Source organism: Lepidochelys kempii, chromosome 10 (assembly GCF_965140265.1).
Source record: "Lepidochelys kempii isolate rLepKem1 chromosome 10, rLepKem1.hap2, whole genome shotgun sequence".
Lineage (NCBI taxonomy): Eukaryota > Metazoa > Chordata > Testudines > Cheloniidae > Lepidochelys > Lepidochelys kempii.
This window is the reverse complement of record NC_133265.1, coordinates 6,745,525-6,765,449: the sequence shown is the minus strand read 5'-3', so window position 1 is coordinate 6,765,449 and position 19,925 is coordinate 6,745,525. Positions and strand designations below refer to the sequence as shown.

At 46.8% G+C, this 19,925-nt stretch overlaps 1 protein-coding gene across 4 annotated transcripts in view; it reads right to left on the bottom strand.

The window, feature by feature from the left end:
* Positions 1-19,925, bottom strand: part of CACNA1H (calcium voltage-gated channel subunit alpha1 H) — a 478,577-nt gene that overhangs the window by 51,359 nt on the left and 407,293 nt on the right. For 3 of the 4 annotated variants that reach the window (XM_073361777.1, XM_073361776.1, XM_073361778.1), the window contains 11 exons: positions 19,292-19,382; positions 16,426-16,634; positions 12,405-12,839; positions 10,265-10,365; positions 9,635-9,758; positions 9,426-9,494; positions 9,073-9,257; positions 3,851-3,977; positions 3,408-3,533; positions 1,646-1,735; positions 21-234 (listed from right to left, as the gene is read on the bottom strand). In XM_073361777.1, coding sequence (XP_073217878.1) covers positions 21-234; positions 1,646-1,735; positions 3,408-3,533; positions 3,851-3,977; positions 9,073-9,257; positions 9,426-9,494; positions 9,635-9,758; positions 10,265-10,365; positions 12,405-12,839; positions 16,426-16,634; positions 19,292-19,382 — 1,771 coding nt within the window. The remainder of the gene's footprint in view (positions 1-20; positions 235-1,645; positions 1,736-3,407; positions 3,534-3,850; positions 3,978-9,072; positions 9,258-9,425; positions 9,495-9,634; positions 9,759-10,264; positions 10,366-12,404; positions 12,840-16,425; positions 16,635-19,291; positions 19,383-19,925) is intronic. The other variant, XM_073361774.1, reaches the window with a different exon arrangement.

Genomic DNA, 19,925 nt, shown 5'->3' with positions numbered 1-19,925 from the left:
TTGTAACGCAGTCTACCGACCAGACATGTATAGCTCCTTACTCCTGCGCTTTTTCTCCAGGCGCCTCAGCCGCTTCTCCTCCCGCCGACGGGCCTCTTCTGCCTCCTGGTGCTGCCGACACTTGTGGAAATTCTCCACCACCACCCCCACGAACATGTTGAGCACGAAAAAGCTGACGATGAGCAGGAAGGAGATGAAGTAGAGAAGCATCCACGGGTTGTGGTTCTGGACGGGCTGAGAGATGGGAGGCAGGAGAGGGCAAGAGAGAAGAGGAGAAAAGTGTGGGTCATTGTAAAACAGACATATCAAGTGTCCAGCAGCAGTGGGAAGCCAGTGGTGGATTCCCATGGGTAGGAGAATAGGGCTTGGAGAACCCATGGGCTGTTTCTCCGCAAGTTTTCCTTTCACCCATTTTCTCCCCTGTTGAAATTTTACCTTCTTTTGTGAAAACCATAATTTGGCTGGAAAAAAAAATTCCTCGCAAGATCACAATTTTTGGCATGGAAATAGTTTTAATTGAAGAGAGGCTCAAATTTATGATTTGCATGGGGGCATTAATGCTTAGCTGATGTTTGTCCATTGTTCTGAGATCCTTGGGCACTGCAGATGCTAAGTACAAAGGGTAATCACTGTTACAACATGGTACCATTCACCAAAGGATCTCGAGAGAATTTTGCTAATGCTTTAAGCCTCCCAACACCCAAATTTGGTAGCACCTCTTTTTAACATCCCCAATTATTTTCTATTTCATGTAAATACATTCACGTTCACCATGCATTCCTTAAAGCAACAGTGAAATGGTACATGTTTTCAGAGCCCCTTGGAGCTGGTGTTTTGGTCCCAAGGTATCCGTCCTTAGGACATGATTTGTAGCTTTCACCTCCTGGTGTTTTCTTCAGCAGGTCAGTGATGCCGAGGGAGGAAGAGGGCTAACTCAGAGCTGCCTGTGGGCAGGGGGTTCTATCTTCTGCATATTCATGTGTGAAAAACATGCCCATTTTGACGGGCTCCATGTCACTGGCAAAAGTTGCACTGCATGGGCTGCTGCAACCATTTCTGAGTAAGAGCAAGATTCTGATCAGCCCCTGCAGAGGTACACAAAGAGCATCCTTCCCCACCTTGCTGCATAGGGGCTGCCCAGAGCCCCACTGGAGGACGTAGACCCTGCTCCCTCTTAGTGGCTCCATGGACACTCAGGGCCTGAAAGAGGGTACGGAAGGTTGCGGTGATGGTGGGGCCAGGCACCCAACCTGTCCAGGCATAGAGTGGGGAGTGTGCTGTAGCTTTTTAAAGGGATGGGTAGCTGCCATGCTGGGGAGGTTGGGACCTCTAGGAAGAATTCCAGCTGAGATTCCCAGAATTCCTTCTGGAGACATCTGCTGAACTAGGGCCCCATTACACCCATCACACCCAGATGGCATCCAGGGGACAACTGAGCCCTGATTGAAGTGCTCGTCAGTGCTCAGCTGTGGTTCCCAGGCTGTTCAGGTCCATGCTGCTGCTTTGGAGCCCCCCTACTGGAATCGGCGCCAGAGCAGAGCGCCTGTGGGGGTTACTCAGTTCCATTAACAGCTGTGATCTGTGCACAGTGATCCAGACCACGAACACTAAACTTGTAAAACTTTTTGAGGTCTTTTGTTTCTACCTGCTGGTCAATGCCCACAGCATCCAGGCCATTATACATGATGTTCACCCAGCCGTCTTTGGATGAGAGTACAAACAAGGACATCAGAGCCTGCAAGGAAAAGCAATAATATAAAGATCAGCCCTGCTGCTATTCACCTCCCTTTGGTCTTTTTAAGGGAGGAAGGGGTGGACTCATTTGCTCTTTGAGTTTCTCAGACTAGCAGTGGAAAGGTAGGGCCACAGGAACCAAAGAGAAATGGCAGAATGACTTAGTCATGTCAGTTTCCTCTGCCTTAAGTACATAGGGGAGAAAAACAATCAACATTCGTAGAGGACATTGATTTGGGAAGACAATGAATTTCAAGCCTCAAAGAGGGCATACAAACCAAGAAGAGTCAAATGACCTGCTAAAACAATTCATAATTCATAACACAATGGAGATAATTTTTTCAAATGAAAATTTACTGTGATTTTAACCATTTAAGCTATTGGTTTGGTTTTTGCTGGTTTTGATGGAGCTTGGTTTTGGTTTTAATGGAGCTTGGACAACAAAAGCTGACTGGTTAGCTTCCTTTTTAGTTCCACCCAGATTAATTCACGTACTTATAACACAGGTTCTGCTCAGCTACATTGGCAGCATCGCCAAGACCAAATGCACAAAAATTTGGAGGGGGTAACTTTTTTCAAGTTTTTCTTTGCAAACACGAAGAAGGTTAGAAACTAATTATTCTAAAAAATGAAAGGTGAGATTCTCACACAATTAACTGACTCTAGGTGCTGGGGCTTTAAGGGAAAAAAACAGGACCACAGGATATCAGACTGGAAGGGACCCCTGAGTCACGGAGCACAGTCCCCTCCAATTACAGGCAACCCTGTAATATAATCCCATTCATAATTTTGTCAAGTGCCCTCTTGAAGCGAGTGAGGTTGTTTGTCCCCACTGTTCCCATTGGATGGCAGTTCCAGAACAAGACTCACGATAAAATCACAAGAGTTGGCAATGCTGCGTGCGTGAACATGTGAGGTCATGCTATTGATTGTGACAATCAGCAGCATAGCTCAGAGCATGTCACAGCCATCATCTGGCTCAACACAGTGGGGACTGAACCAGGGACCTCCAGAGAGCTAAAGCATCAACTGCTAATGCTTGAATTAAAGAGCCTACAGGTGGAACAGCCTCACATCCTCTGTGGATCCCACCAGGGCCTACATAACACAAACTGGCCTGTGGGTTAGGTGTAGTTTTGCTCAGTGCTGTTATTTATTTTGTACATGCCACTGAAACACATAAAAATCTGATTAAATTTAAAAACAACAACAAGAACAAGGTATTATTTCACACTGGGGGCCAGATTGCAATCCCCTTATTCCTGCTGAACAGTACCTTACACAGAATCTCAGGGTTGGAAGGGACCTCAGGAGATCATCTAGTCCAACCCCCTGCTCAAAGCAGGACCAATCCCCATTTTTTGCCCCAGATCAACTTAACAGCCCCCTCAAGGATTGAACTCACAACCCTGGGTTTAGCAGGCCAACGCTCAAACCACTGAGCTATCCCTCCCCCCAAATGAGGAGTGGTGACCTGAAGTAACGGCACTACTCAGTGCGAGTAATGGGACCAGACTCTCAGCTCCTGGGTTTTGTTAAATCTTTAAATAAACGAAACCTAAACGGGGGACCTGACGATGAGATGGCTGGAAGTTCAGTGCTGGAGCAGGACACATTCGGAAGAGCCCATCAGACAATGACACAGAAACCTCTCGGAACAAGAACTACTTTACCTGCCCTAAATTGTCGAAGTTGTACTTCCGCCGGACCCATCTGTAGTGCACGCTAGTGCAGTCGGCTTTAGTGGAGATGTTTTTGGTGTCTGGTCCTTCGCAGTAGTAGAACTTGCCCTTAAAAAGCTGAAATTGAAGAGGAGGGGGGGAAAAGTATCTTGGGAAGCCTGGCGTGGGCACTTTGTTCTGTTCCAAGGACAGATCATTGCTTGCCTTGGTTGGAATTTGGGATTCCTTCCCTTGTCCCTGCAGCTGAGGTACCCCTCTTCAGGCACAAAGCCTGAAGCCCCTCTGTTGGGTTAAGAGGATTTCGCATCCCTGGAGGGATCGGAGTGGCTTGCCTCACCCAGCAGGGGAAAGCCTATTCTGAATGACCTCTCTGTCTTGTTGGGATAAGAAGGGACTTTCTGAATGAGTGCTTGGTTACAGAGGGAGAGTCTTACCTGAACCCCTAAGATCCCGAAGATAATGAAGAAAGCACAGCAGATAAGCACAATATTTCCAATAGGCCTCAGGGATGATATCAAGGTCTCCACCACCAGTTTTAGACCTGGGGCTCTGCTGATGACTCTGGGGAAAAAAACAGCAGAAAAAAGCTTGGCACTCATCCTAGACTCATACAACCACAGAATTAGAAGGGACCACCAGGGCCATCTAGTCTAACCCCCATTTATCCCATCTTTATTCTTCCTCCTGCTCCTTGGGGGCAGTCAGGCTGATATAACCCTTCTTTACCCCCCATATGTATTGGTATGGTACCCTACCATATAGGATGTTACGCTATACTATTCTATAGCTCCTTTCATCAATTGATTTCAAAGCGCTGTACAGGTGTTAATTAATTAAGCCTCACCACACCCCTGTGAAACAGATAAGTGTTCACGGACCTGCCCTTCTCTCAGAGCTAGTATTTAAGGTTCTTTGCACACTCAGGCAGATGTCTCTGCATCGGCTGCATTTGGCTCACACTTTGAAAGTTCTCTTTGCACTTGTGAGAGCTGGAAACATCGGGCCTGGTGTTCATTTACACTACGGCCACCTCTCACCATTCTTGTCCCGTTAAGGGGCCTTAAAAAGCGTGCAAGTGTACTTTAAAGGGCCTTAGTGTAGATGAGAATCAGGCCTTTATTTTTAAATAACAACTTAGAATACAGTTGTGCGGCAATTAAAAAAATAACGAGGCTGCAGAACAACATTATGCATGGTGCCCTGGGTATAGAGTCAGTTGCATGCTCCAATTTACCCTCTCATAACAGACAGAGAGGGGGTGAAGTTGAAATTGAAAACCAAAAAGGAAGTACTTAGTTTACACAACACGTAATTAAACCTGTGGGACTGTCTACCACAAGATTTCACTGAAATCAAATGTGTAGCAAGGCCTCAGCTGATTAGACATTTATATAGACAATGAGAACATTCACAGTTACATTAGATAGGATAAAAATGTATAAGGGATATAAACTCTCCTGCTGCAGGGCACAAGCCAGTCTCGCTAGCTGATGAAGATTAGGAAGGAGTATCTCCTATTGGCAGGTTGTTTCATAGAATCATAGAAGATTAGGGTTGGAAGAGACCTCAGGAGGTCACCTAGTCCTATCTCCTGCTCAAAGCAGGACTAACGCCAACTAAATTATACCAGCCAGGGCTGTGTCAAGCCGGGCCTTAAAAACCTCTAAGGATGGAGATTCCACCACCTTCGTAGGTAACCCATTCCAGTGCTTCACCACCCTCCTAGCAAAATAGTGTTTCCTAATATCCAACCTAGACCTCCCCCACTGCAACTTTAGACCATTGCTCCTTGTTCTGCCGTCTGCCACCACTGAGACCAGCCAAGCTCCTTCCTCTTTGGAACCCCCCTTCATGTAGTTGAAGGCTGCTATCAAATCTCCCCCCCCACTCTTCTCTTCTGCAGACTAAACAAGCCCAGTTCCCTCAGCCTCTCCTCGTAAATCATGTGCCCTAGCCCCCTAATCATTTTCGTTGCCCTCCGCTGGACTCTCTCACAGTTGTCCACTAAAGGGTTTCTAGCACCTTCCTCTGAAATACTGGCCACCATCAGAGACAGGGTACTGAACCACTGGTCTGATCTGGAATGGCAGATGTTGTGTTCAGTGGCCTTATACCAAGCCTGAACTTTGCCCCCAAATACCAAGCATGTAAAATCTTTCTAGCAGCGTATAGACAGTAACTCACAGCAGTGCTGGAAAGCAAGCCTTAGCCTCCATTTATAGATGGAGAAACTCCAGCACAGGGTGGTTAAGTGAGGCCACTGAGAGAGGCCGTTTGTGGTGGACTTCTGAAGAGCACTGCAGCTGTGTCTCGTGCTCTTGGGCTCAGGCCTTTAGAACACACCTACTTTGTAAGTTACTCAGATGCCCCATCTTTGGAAGTGCTCAGGAAGGCTAATGAACCAAGGCTCAATCCTGCTGAGCACCCTGGCCCCATTCCAGCCACGCACTTAAGCACATGTTCAACTTTCTGTCAGTGGGACCATTCAAGCACTTAGTTAAGCACAGGCTTAAGTGCTTTGCTGCCTTGAGCCGATGGTGCTCAGCACCTTTTGAAAGATTGAACCACAAGATGCCATTTATAAAGGGGAGGAGTATTTTATCATACAAGGGGGGTTGTTTCCTACCTAAACGGTCCGGGAACTGACTCAGAGACAAAAGAGATTTGTGGTCCACAGGTCCGTAACAAAATTAATGAGCAGCACTGATTGCCTTCTATTTGCAGAGGAGCCCAGTAGTGGATCCAGAGGCATGGTTTATAGCAGCACAGAAAGTTTGGATGTTTTTCTTTTCTATGTGAGTGACTAGAGAAAGGATCTCCTGGGTGGGTCTGAGAAATGCGTTTGTGCCCAAACAGCACCACAAACCCCAGGGAGTTTTTCCAGGAGGCTGCATGTTTCAGTTGAAAAATGTCAAAGCTTTTTAAGAGGGTGGTGCAGGATCCTTGTTGGTAGCTTCATTTTGCATGGCTAAGTTAACACTTTAATGCCCAGGTGGCTGATAATCTAGGCAAGTAGAGATGTGTGAGGAAGGGATAGAGGATAAAAGGTAGATGTTGTAAGCCTGGGGCTACCCAGTCAATAGGTAACATCAGACGGTTTATACTTCCTCTAAGTGAGAAGTGTTTAAGTAACTTCTTGTTCTCTCAAACTAGTAATGAATAATGTGACAGAGAAACTGAATAGTCTCTGGAATAACAGTGCACAAGACTTATGTAAGTAACACCAGAGTCAATCATGGGCTCTTTGTGAATACAGCAGGTTGAATTATTCTCTGGAACTAATTCTTCCCAATTCTGTCCCTTATATTTGTTCATACATCATTTGTGCCCTCATTTCCATTACTCTTCATAGGTTCCAAGGCCAGAAGGGACCATTGTGGTCATCCAGTCTGAGCTCCTGCATGACACAGACCGTAGAACTTCCCACAAATCATTCCTGTTTAAAATGGCTGATGATGGAGAATCCACCTCAACCATTGTGAAATACGGTACTGCCTAAAAAGGCCAAGCCAAGATAGTGCCCCATTGTGCTAGATGCTGTAAATACACAAAGAGATGGTTCCTACTCTGAAGAGATTGCAATCTAAGAGGGCAGCAGTAAAGACAAATTCAGAAAACAGATTGGGGTACCGAAGCAACAAATTAGATGAAAACATTAATGCAAGCACTTTGCCATCTAGGAAATAACTAGCGAATACACAAAAGCCATTGCTTATGTAGGAACCGGCCAGATTGATTCTTGCTTACTAGTGTGATGGGAAGAGGCAAATGGCTCTTTTTCCTAAGGACCGCACGTTTCTGGAGCCACCTATCTTGTTTCCAAAGAAATTTCTTGGGAAAGAGAATGTTTTTTTGTCGGGCATGATGCAAAATGGGAACGGGCAAAGTGAGCTGATGAGAATTCCCCAAGTATTTATACTCTCCCTGTCCCTTTATTACTGTGCTATCAAACAAAATACAAATTCCCTTTATTCCTCTTTCAAATATTGAAAACATGACCTTTCCTCTTCCTAGCCAACAGCTACATTGTGTCCAGGTGGCATTAGATATACACACACAGGAGAAGGACTACAGAAACTGGAGCTTATCAAATTATTGCCAGCACCTGTTTAATTGCCATTTCACTCTCAGCCAATGCGACCTTCTCCCTTGGGAATGGCTGTAAGGTTGTGCAGTGTAACATGTCACTTTGATTAGGGAGCCAGCCTGATATGTAAAATTATGATTAAAATGCAGCGTGAGGAAGGCATTCATCATACACACTGTGCGAGTCCGATAACACTTCCTGCCCCAAACCAGATCAGCTCTTCTAGATAGTGGTGAAGACAAAGTACCAGTCACTTTGGTCTTCCTTACAGGTGCTGAGAGTATGCACACAACAGATGGACCGAAACCCATTTGGTGTTCACGTTCAGTCACGTCTGATAATAAGCAACTGAAAGCTCAGATATTTCTCCATCACTGCTGAGGGCTTGTCTACACTGGCTTATTTTAAATTGGTTTAAAAAACAAATTAGTTAAATTACTGTGCAGACCCACTCATATTGGTTTCAGACTGGTTATACTGGGTTAACTTAGGTCTGTAAATTGATCAATGCAAGATAAACAGATCAAAGCCAAGCTCACAGCAATACAAGAGTCCACACAGGAAGTTGTACCAGTTTAACTAAAGTGGCTTAAATTATACCGTTAGCTAAATTGGTTCAACCCCGTGTGTACACCAGGCTGGAGACTGCAAAGCTGGCCTGGAAATCTTCATGAAAACGCAACCTTGCCCTTTTCATAACTTCTTCGACTCTGATGTTGAAACAGAGAAGGGTCCTGTCTTGGTGTTAATCCAGAAATGTGACCGACATTTTACAACTTGGAAGAACCTTCTACTAGAGCAATTACTTGTTTTTCCATCCCAGAACAGATTCACAACCATCAGTGTTGCCAACTTCCGTTAACACTCACCTGTGGTGAGAATTATTTTTTATGGCCCAGTAAAGAACCATTAGTTTTCCTATCATTATCAGCTTTGTTCTGTCAGAGCATTTCCATCATGAATTTGCAAGGGTGCCATACAGTGAGATGCGCGATCACGACGATTCCCGTTGACACTCTGCATGCAATGCACTGAAACAATTCAGTATTTTTAGTGTGTCCCAGTGGGACTCAGGAGGCAAGGCCTATTGTTTGTGGGTAAGTCACTTCATCAACCCATGCCTCATTTTCCCCACCTGTAAAGGAGGAACAATGTTCACCACCTTTGTGAAGTGCTTTGAGGTCTATGGATGAAACTTGCTATATGAGTGCTAGCTTCAAGAGGATATTTTACTTCAGAAGAGTTTCAGTAGCTTAAGGAATCAAGTCTTTCCCTTCAAACTCCATGATTCATCAAAACAAAACGAAGGGCTCACCTGCATGGCAAGTTACTATGCGGCAAGTCCAGGTGTGAATCTACTGCACACCAGCTAGCTGCACAGTAACGTCCCAGGTGGACACTGCAACAAGTCCTGGAATAGGGCTCAGCTGACTATGCTTTCAAGTATCAGTAGCCAAGCTGTATGCTGGGACTTCCACTGTAGATTCACACCACGGCTTGACGCCTAATAGCTTGCCATGAAGACAAGCCCAAACCCCCACACATCCATTTTGCCCAGTGTGAAAGTACCGGAGAGGCCTCAAGGTCCGCAGCAATCTTAAGACTCGAAGGATACCCAAAATCTTAGCCCCGCCTGCTGACGCCATGGAGACGATAATATCAATGATGGATACAAAGACCAGGACCCCATCCAGGACATTCCAGCTGCTTTGGAGATAGGTATTTTCCCCAGAGAAGAAGCCAAGGGCCACCACCTAGAACCAGTAGGAGAAAGATATTTAAGTTGTGGCCTCATGCCTTTTGCTTTTTTGCTGTACATGACAGACACTGACGTGCAGTGAAATACAGCTCATCTTAGCTCTCAGACCACAGAGGCCAGCCCTCATTGTGGGTTGGCAGGTTTAGTGGAGACACATAATTACCTTCACCATCATCTCAACAACAAAGATTGCAGTGAAGATGTAATTGGAGACACTCAGAAATATCCTCTCCTGTAAAATAGAAATCAACAGCAGGAGGCAAGTCATTTAAACAGCAGAAACCCAGCATCCTCCATCCCACAGGTTCCTTCCCCGATGTGGCTGGGGAAAAGTTATTGTGGGTGCAGGAAAAGGGATGGGAGGATGCTCACCATGCTGTGGGGGTCAATATCGGGCCTCTCCAGTGCAATGGTGATGCAGTTGAGAAAGATGAAGACCAGAACCACATGGTCAAACATCTTGTGGGCTATAACCTTCTGGCACATCGCTCGAATCCTGGGGGAAAAGGGGCAGAAAGGAAGAGGTCATGGCCAGAAGCCAGTCTGGGTCAGCAAGCTTGGAACTCACCCCTCTGACTGGCATTTCCTTTCCTGAGAGACTCCTTTAAAACCTTCAATGGTAACTATCTCAGGGTGCTGAGATAGGACCTGTGCACAGTTTGCTGCACTAATTATCAATGAAATAAACAAGAAACAATAATAATAATAATTAATTATTATTAATAAGTCACCTCAACTTCCTGCCAAGGTGTCGACGGCCCTGTCCAGTGATTCTGCCTATCACAGAAACATTACTCAGACAAGAGGCTGACTTCGGATGTCCTTACTCAGATCTTCCCCACAGAAGAGTTTTGCCTACTGAAGGGCTGACTAAAACTGGAGTCTGGAACAGCCCCTCCTGTGGTAAAAGGCAATGGAATTCCATTCCTGCCCAATGGAATGAGCTTCTCCCAAGCCCCAGTTTTCAGCTGCCAGCCCACTCGGTGAACTGGGGTTTCTTACCGATTCTGAGGAGAAAACAAGTAGAGGGACCAGTCTTCATGATTCTTGCACCACTCCGGTTTGTAGGGCTCCAGGGCTTTACGAATCCTGTAGCAGTAACTCTGGAGAGAACAAAGAAATTGCTCCTTTCTTTAGTTTTCCTGGCTCATTAGCCCACGGGGTCCCTCTGCCCTTCTCAAGCGACCCTCTGAATTCTTTGCTCTATAGGTGGTTTCTGGAAAAGGCGGTGTTAGAATTTGGCTGTGAAAATGAAGACCTATCTGTGTCCTTATATGGCCCCCATCATCACAGTAAAGTGATGTGCCAGAGGTCCATATGGAGCCTGTGGCTACACCAGGAATTGTGCTCAGATTTCCCCCTGTCCCAGTCCAATGCCCTATCCAGAACACCATCTTTCCTACCCTCCCATCAGGCTCACAGGGAAGTGAAGAAGAGCCACACAACATGGGATGTACTGTATAAGTGCAGCCAAAGGTAGAATGGAAGCCTTGTTACAGGGCAATCTGATGCTCAGACCAGCGGCTGGGATTTGGACTGATGCAGGATGGTAAAGATCTAACTCTCCTTCTCCCCCGAGGAAAGGAAGCTTCCATGAACCCTACATACATGGCCAAACCTTGAAGTCCTTACTCCCTCAAAACTCCCCCCAAAGTGAGCGGGAGCCGGGGGCGGGGGGTTGCTCGCTGCACTTGAAACCAATCCAGTCATATTTTGTGTCTTTATTTTCCCACCAGACATAAGGATTGAGGGACTTCCAAGCTTCAAGGCATTGCACTAAGTGCTTATTAATTAATTAATTTAATTGCCTGGGGTCTATGAATTTTTTGAGCATCGGTGTAAACTCCCCTATTCAGAGGTATTGAAAATCCTGTTTTTGTTTTTTGCAATACCAAAATGTTGTGCCTAAGTGACCTAACCGCGTCACTGTAATTACATCGACACCGGTTTATGTGCTGACCCTCCATGTTGGCTGACATGAGGCTAGTTTTTCTCTTTCGGAGATGAGGCTGACTGCAGTGTTGTGACTCCAATCTGAAAACTCAACCCGGGTGTCAGCAGTGACTGGAATCCTTTGAGCTTTAGCCTCCCTTCACAGAAGCTCTGGAGCAAAGTCCCTGAAACAGGAATCAGGCCCTGGAGAGGTCACAGTGGAGGGTTAACAATGTCCAAGGCTCTCAGTTTGGTGCTGGAGAGCAACTGGGTTAATGCTGCTCTTGCAAAGGGCATTGCAAGCTGCTCTGGGTGACCCACCAAGCCAGGACATGCCACACGTCACTTCCTCTTTCCTTGGAAGGTGGAACTTTCTGGAAGTTGGAAGAACAGATACTGCAGGTCCAGAAGAGCTGACAGCCAAGATAGTGCTCGCGGTGCAGAGAACCCGGGAAAATGAGGGCTGTGCACGAGGGGACTGTACACTGAGATGTGTGACGCTTCCCTGGAGAGCCCAAACTCGCTGTAAGGTGGCCAAAGTTTGCGAGTGGTTCAGGGCAAACCCAGGGGGGCTCTGCACATGGGACTGAGCTGGGGAGGGGGAAAGCAGTGTTCCACAGGGAGCCAACAGCCTCACACTGCACTGAGCCTAGAGAAGGGTCTGTATGGCTGACTGAGCCCAGAGGAAAGGGGGTTTTTCCCCTCTATTTCAAGGTGAATGGGTAGATTGGGGCAAACCCAGAGGGAAAGGGCTCCACATTTCAGAACATGCCTGGGGAAGGGCCTAAAATTGACAGCAAGCCCAAGGGAGAGGCCCCAGGCTTTCAAGGGAGCCTAGGGGACCAGGTTCTGCATTTCTAGCAAGCCTGTGACAGAGTGTGCCTAGGGTGAAATTTGGTTGAGATCACAACAAATAATGTTTGGGAGGGCATCCTGGAGATGGGTGTCAACCACAGCCAGGGACTGTAGTTCACAAAGGTGGGTGCCCATCACCCGGACACTTCACCTTGCCTATAGATCAGACAGTAACAGAACCCCCCTATTCGCAAACAAAACTCTTTGGGAAGTGGATGCCAATTCACTAGGAACTGGACTCTTTCATCTACACCAGCCAGTAGGTGGCAACAACTCTGCCCGAGATTTGAACAAGCACCTTACAGGGGAAAGGCTCCCTTACCCCCAGAGCTGCCCGATCCCTAGGGCAACTTACGTCGTCCATGTCGTCATCATAGTCCAAGGGGTCGTCCTTGTGGCTGTCGATGCGCAGGAAGAACTCGCTGGGCACATGCACCATTTTGCCATTGCAGTCCTGGTACTCTGCGGGCAGCACGGCCAGGGGGTTGATGCTGAGGGAGTGGCGCATGGTGGGGAGCTGGAGAAGCTCAGGCAAGTCCAAGGAGCTTCTGTAATCCAGGGACTCTGCCCGGCGGTGCAGGGTGGCTCTGCTGACAGTGCTGGACTTGGCATCATCGGAGTCATCATCCGTGCTCCCTTTCCCCTCCCCAGAGAGCAAGGACTCTCTTTCCCCAGACTGGTTCTTCTTCTTGAGGCTTGGGGCCCTTCCGAGGCTGTTCCAGCTTGAGCGTCGGCTTCCCCAGTTGCTGTTGGGTCCCCAGTTCGCACATGGCGAGCTGCGGAGGCTGGACTGAGAGATGGGAAAAACATGTGAGATTTCACCCTCAACCAGAAGAGGGAAGGAAATAGCTCAGAGGGAAAGGAATTTAGCCCAGAAGTTATGGCACAAACTGCTAGGTGGCTCCAGGGACAAGACAGTCATTCAGTTAAGAAGAACAGACAGGGAACATTGCAGGTGTTGTTAAGGGCTAAGGCAGGTAAATTCATGCTGCTGGACAGGGGCCCCACACTGGGAACGCTGGTGTTCCAGTTGAGCGCTTTTCCGCAACTCTCTCATCTCCTTGACTCCCTCATACCTGGGTACCCAGGTGAACCCACATCGAAGGCGTCCCTTTAAAGTGCACCCTCAGCATGGCTAGAACCTCTCTCAGTGCAGGATTCTTGAATCCCATGTAAGTTTTAAGCACACAGGGTCCTGCCTGTGCGTGCCAGCCACATTACAAAGGCTCCAAGAAGGCTTTCATAGGACTTCCCCTTTTCCAGAATTACAATGCTCACAAAAGCTATTGATTCCCCCCCGCTCAATTACACTCAGTGCACTATGGCCTGGGGTCTGAGTCCACATACCTGAGTCAGTGCCGTACAGTAGCACACCACCTGTCTTAAAACATATTCCCCATGTAAACTTGGCACAACTAATGAAAACTCAAGGCTGGCTCCACATCTGCTCCAGATCCATGAATCTCACAGCAAGTGGAGGAGCCCAGCCAAGGAGGATTTTATGGAATCCTCTCTTGGGGTCACAGTGCCCTTTTATAGGCCCTTTTATACTGTGACACTGCTCCACACCAACTGGATGGCAGGGCTGGGGTCAGTCACTGGAGATACATTCTTGTGTGTCATGGTAAAAATCACACAACCGGTTCCTAAGGGCCTGCCTCTCATTAACACTAACTAAGATCCCTTTACACCACTCTGGCAGCAAAAATGTGTCCAGCCCTAAGACTCTGTTCCCACTGGGCAATATTTTTTTAAACACCTAAGTGATTTAGTTTCAGAGTAGCAGCCGTGTTAGTCTGTATTCGCAAAAAGAAAAGGAGGACTTGTGGCACCTTAGACACTAACAAATGTCTAAATCACATTGGCTTCCAGTGGGTCTTGGGCATCTAAGTGCTTTTGAAAATTTTACCCAGACAATAGTCTTATTTTTCCTTAAATATGTCCTCAAATGGATTCCTGTCCCACCCCTGCAAACAAATGTCTGGTGGTGATTATTTTGTAACTGCAATTTGCATTGCTGAATAGTTCCTGGTACGGAAGTGTTCAAGGTCAGAGCAGCAAAGCCTAGAAAGAAATCTCCTTTTCTCTTAACATTTTCCTTCCAGCACAGAAACAGAGCTGACTGCTTTAAGCATTCTCATTGGTTTTGATTAAGGTTCATCTCAGTGCTGTTCCATTGGGTGGCTGCTTGTGCCCTGATTCGAGCCATGAGCCAGCAATCCCATCTAAACCCAAGATAAACGATAGAGTCATCTTGTTTTTCTTTTCAGAAGCATTACCTTGGCTAGGCAGCTTACCAAAGGTGATAATGGTTCTACCTCAGTACGCTGCATGAAGTGCATTCATGCTCCACTGCTTTGATGTCAGCATGATATTGAAGCTACATAGTGAAAAACAGGGCAGATAAGCAGAGATGCAAACCCGTTTTTGTCCATTAACTCTGGTCCTTCTATTTTCAGTCCTTCCCCCCAGCACTGCCCTGCTGTGAGTGTAACAAAATCTACTGTCTGTTCAGTAATTCCAGCCATCTCTCTCCCCTCAGATGGTTATTCCCTAAGGATAATCCATGATTTCAGCTCTTGGTTTCTGTCTGTTCCCCTCAATAAGGGGCTGGGTATAATAAACAGGAGCAGAGCAGCCGCGCGAGGGGTGAACAAGCATTCAGATTCCTTCGCAGTCATTCCAAGATGGTTTATTCCGGCCTCCCGAGATCTAGCCAATCATTAAAACGCCACAAGGAATTAGGGCCCTGCAGAGCCACCGCCCATTAGTCCTGCCTGACAGGAGATGCTTGGCTCATCTCCAAGGCACCCGGGGGCTGTGCAGTTCCAGGAAGAACGTGTTTCTTACCACAGTGGTTTGCCTGTGCAAAAGCCAAATGAAACCTCTCGAAGACTGTGCCCAGGTGTAATGTCTGGGACTGCCTGCTTCCAGTCAGTTGAGCCAGCTCACCCCCTCTCCTGACACCTCCATCGTAACCAAGGGAAACCATTCAGGGGCACTGAGTCCCTGTCCCCCAACTGTGCAGCACCCAGTAACCTCTTCTTCCTTAAGCCTTCTGCGGATGAGGCAGCAAAGTCCTCAGACCCTAGTTTCTCCAGTGACTACAGAACCAGCAACTCATCTTGACTGCTCTAGGCATTCCCTGCCACATCAGCCCTCCTGATGACAGACCACACACTATCGAGCTCTGCACCTGTCAGTCCAGCCTGCAACTCTGGATTCCCCACTGCTTCTCCACAGCCTGAATCCACTGTTATGACCATCCTGCCCTATTTCATCATGCCCCCTGCTGCCTGATCTCACCTTCCCACCGATCACTTCATTTCCACCACCCAACCCAGGGTAGAAAAAATTATGGCTGAGTCGCAGTGCATCATGGGATAGGAAGTCACCAGGATGTATCACAGGAGATGTAGTCCAACCACAGAGCTGGGCCAATTGGGGAGAATGGGGACTGAGGGACCCAGAACTATAAATCCCATCAAACACCGTGACAGGTCAGGCCGTGCAGAGATTAATGTCTACCTGAAACAAAACATTATGACATTTCCAAATCCAAATTTTTCACATTCTGCAATAGGTTTAGATATTTTGACTTTTTGTCTGAATAGAAATGTGAGAATTTACCACAGTATGGCAATTCCAATTTGTGATCAGCTCCTTACACAACCTAGATATGTTACCAAACCCACCCACCCAAAATGTTAAAAGAGCATTAAAGGTTGCAAAGTCAAGTACTCAAAAATTAGTAAATGCCGAGATGAAGATTGCCAGTGTGCAACCTTAACTATGTCTCTTTGTGTATGCATTACGATACTGTCTTTAATTACATAATCACATAGTATTTTTCCCCACAGGACTCCTGCCTCATTCAGTGCGCAGGCTGGACCTGTTCTGTGGATGAATCAGGGCTACCAGGAGGTTGTTGTCCATGGGACAGCCTTTTCACAAGGATGGCAAAGGGCATATCCCTGACCCACCCCCTGCCAAATTTCAAGTCCTAGCTCCAAAGCATGGGGACACTAAAGCTGGTCAAAGAAAAGATCACCTGAGATTTTTTAACATGGGAAGAAATCATGTATTTTTCCCCAGCCTCACTCTAAGAAATTGCTAAACTATTTTGGCTGCAATTTCGCAGAACAATTCTGCCTGAGGCACACACACAGCATGGAAAAGATCAGCCCAAAGGGTTAGTTTTTTTTCAAAGTTATATGCAATTGAAAACAGGGTTTTATAATGGGAAATATTGGGCAACCTTAATCACAGGCAGCGCTACCAGCCCTGCCTATAAGATTATACATTTATCTCCCCCTCTGTGTTATTACATATAAAAGGCAGAGAATAGGGGGAAACTGCCAATACTGGTAACATACCAAGGACTTTTGATCATAGCTCAGGGGATCCACTGAAGCATTGCTCCCTCTCCTTGAGTCCACGAAGGTGTGCACCGAATCCATGTGCGGCGAGCACTTGGGTGTTGGCATGGGAGTAGCAGCAGTGCGCATGATGATGGGAGGGGGTACGCTCCCCCTGCCCTCCACGTGACCGTTTGGGGTGATGGCAAGGGAGTACATCTTCATCTCTGGAAAGAAGGCGAGCTGCAGTTAGGGTTCTGCTCAGGAGCTTAGCTGGGGACTGCAATCAGCACTTTTAAAACAGGCAACCCACATTTATCTCCTATTGACTTCACTGAACAGGAAGAGCAGATGGAAACTCCTTGGTGCCATCAATGCCGGGTGGGTCTTTCATAGGAGATAGAAGGCCAAGGTCAGGAGCATTCAGAAGGCCCAATCTTAATAATAACCCCTAGCTCTTCCCTAGATCTCAAACTGCTTTAAAAAGGGGTTGGTATCATTATCCCCACTTAACAGATGGAGGAAATTGAGGCATGGTGAGGCGAAGTGACTTGTCCAAGGTAACCTAGTTGGATAGCAGCAGAGACAGCAATCGGACCCAGGTGTCCTGAGTTCCAGTCCAGTGCTCTAGCCACTAGGTCATCAGCATTTGCTGAGTTAGAAACTCATCCCGGACTACACAAGGAGTTGTGGGTGCTCAGCAGCAATCAGGATTGGAGTTGCAGATTGTATGGCTATTATTTTCACCCTAAGAGAAACGGCTGTTAGTCCTCATGTGTTCACCAAATTGCAATCTGGATAAATTATTCTTCTCTTCCTGTGGTGCAGAGATTAAATGATTTGTAAAGTGCTTTGGATTCCTTTGGGGCGGAAGGCACTGTACAAACGTACACTGTGATCGTTAGTCATCCATTCCAGGGACAGGAAATGCGAAGGGTTCCTAAACATGCATACATCTATAGAAGCACAACAGAATAACCTAATGAACTACTTTTCCCTGATAATTGCTTCTAGTTAATAAAAAGAAAGGGAGCAGTTACACCACATTGTTTCAGCTCTAAGGCAAGGGAAAATGGACTTCTCCTTGAGACATAGGGGCTGTCACGGCCACACAGCATCAGCTCTTTTCAGAAAGCAACATAATATACTCGTTAAAAATTGCAGCAACAGTGTTCACGATGAAGATAAACAAGAATCTACAGAACAAAACTCCTTCTGCACTGCTGAGTGCAGTAATACTCTGTCATCAAAAGCCTAGATTCAAAGACAAGGTCTGGAGTCGAGAGCAAATCTTAATTTATGTTGGCTCAGTGGATTTCGGTTTAATGATTGCAGAATCTGCCGCCTGGGGGAGGGGAGAGGATGAGACCATCTGCCATATGTAGGAGAGAAGAATAATTTTACACTTGTACAGGTAGTTCAGGAAATGATTCCGCCTCCACTGTACGGAGAAAGCCAAGGGTTTTATTACCCCGGCTAATTCTCCTCTGATGCCGGCTTTTGTCATGCCGTGCCCTTGTATTTTTAGCATCAGTTTGCTTATTTGCTGATGCACAAAGCCTGTCCATAAACCACGGAAATCCATAGAAGCTTTGCCAATCACTTCAAGGGGTGGAAGCCCCAAATCTGCTAATCTGAACCACACAAGATCCTTCTGTCTATACACATTTTACAGGCCAATGGGTTTGTAATGGGATCATTAATGCCCGTATGTTGTTTGTACACATCTTGGCATTTAGGAGGTTTATGGAGACTGGAAATGGTCAAGCTATTCCTTGTCCATAGTTTATTCTGAGAGTTCAGCCCTGTTCTCTATTTGTGAACTTCCTGAGAATAAGTGGCAATTTCCTTCCTGCCCTGGAATGGGCCTGTTATTCGAAGTGGTTCTGCAAACAGCTTATACAAAGGAATTTCAGCCTATGGTTTGTTGGCCAACCGTCTGCAGTGAAGATGAATTTGATAACCCGATATTTGGAATTTTCCAGTTGAGCTGAATGACTGGGCAGTTAAATCACCTAGTATTGCTCCAGCTCCCTCAACTGGTGACCCCAACCATTAAAATACTCCTGTTTCTATCTGCAATTAATTCCATTTGGTCACCAGATGACTGTCATTTCACTGAGTCAAATGAATTTTGGCTACAGGCCCAAAAGACACTTTAAAATTTTAAGAAAACCCCACCCTGAAAATTAAAAGGGGATGAGATGTAATGTGACCAAATAGCCAATACAGTTTAATATCTGAGGCAAGGATATATTGAAAAGCAACACACGTTCTCTCTTCGTATTTGTTCAGACTGGAAAGTCTTTTTCATATTCGAAATACTTTTTGACTAGTTGAAAATGCAAAACTACTGCCCCGCAAGCATAGCAGCCAGGTGAGTCACCACATGAAATGTACTGCCCCGAGGGGAGATAAAAGCGATAGAGCTCCCAAACCGGTAGTTCCCAAACTTTTCACTAAGTTGTATTTTGTCTCTTTTGGGGATCCATTGCACCTGCTCCTTCCCCTCCCCAGCCCCTTAGTCCCAAGCCCAAGCCCCCTAGTTAGCTCCCCCCAGCCCACCCCCTTCTGTGCCCCAGCCAGCCCCTCTCTCCCCGCAGCTGGGCTGCAATCACTACCAGGCTTACTGTCTGCTCGCTGGCTCAGCAGCTTCCTTCGCACTGCACTTGCCACGGAGATCCCACCCCGCCATGCCTCTGCCTGGGGATGTCAGAGCACCAGAGAGGAGGGTAGTTGGGGAGAGGGAATGCCACCAGGCCTCCTGGTGGGTTGGGACCCACCATGTGGGAAACACTCACCTAAACCATTCTACAAGGCCTCTGGAAACAGAGTTATAGCATAGCTATGCACACCGCAGAAGGAAATTCAAGCTTATTCCTACCTGTTGCGCGGAGGTCTCTCAGCTTCTCAAAATCCTCATCGAAGTTGGCAGATGTCTTGTCCTCATCTGTGTCAGACCTGTTGGCGTCACCCTGCATGGAAGGGATGGGGGAATTTAATGTTTGATTAGTGTTTTGCTCTTGACCAAGAAAGAGACCTTTTTGAATAAAATTCCCTGGATCCATTTAAGTTACTAATGCCAGACCAATGGCTGCCCATCCCATCTTCACTTCATCCCATCAGAGGGGCCATGTCATCTCGTGGGTTGAGCATAGCCTGGGACATGCAAGAGTATGCTTCAGGTTCTAGCTCCAATACTGACTTGTTTGAGTGACCACTGGCAAATCTCTCAACCCTGCTGTACCTCACTTTCCCTAACTCGGTGTTTGCAGCTGTTGTATTTTTCATTGTAAAATGGGGACCATGATACTTACCTGTTGCGGGTATTAATCAAGTAAGGTTTGTAAAGTGTTTTGAAAGCTGGGGCAGGGACTCTCTCTTTGACTGTATTTGTACAGTGGTGCCTGATCTTAATTGGGGCCTTTGGGCACGGTCACACTATATGCGCTAAGCATTATGATGTGTATGGGAACGCCCTTATACAAGATATAGCTTCTGCCAATGCTGCTGCATTC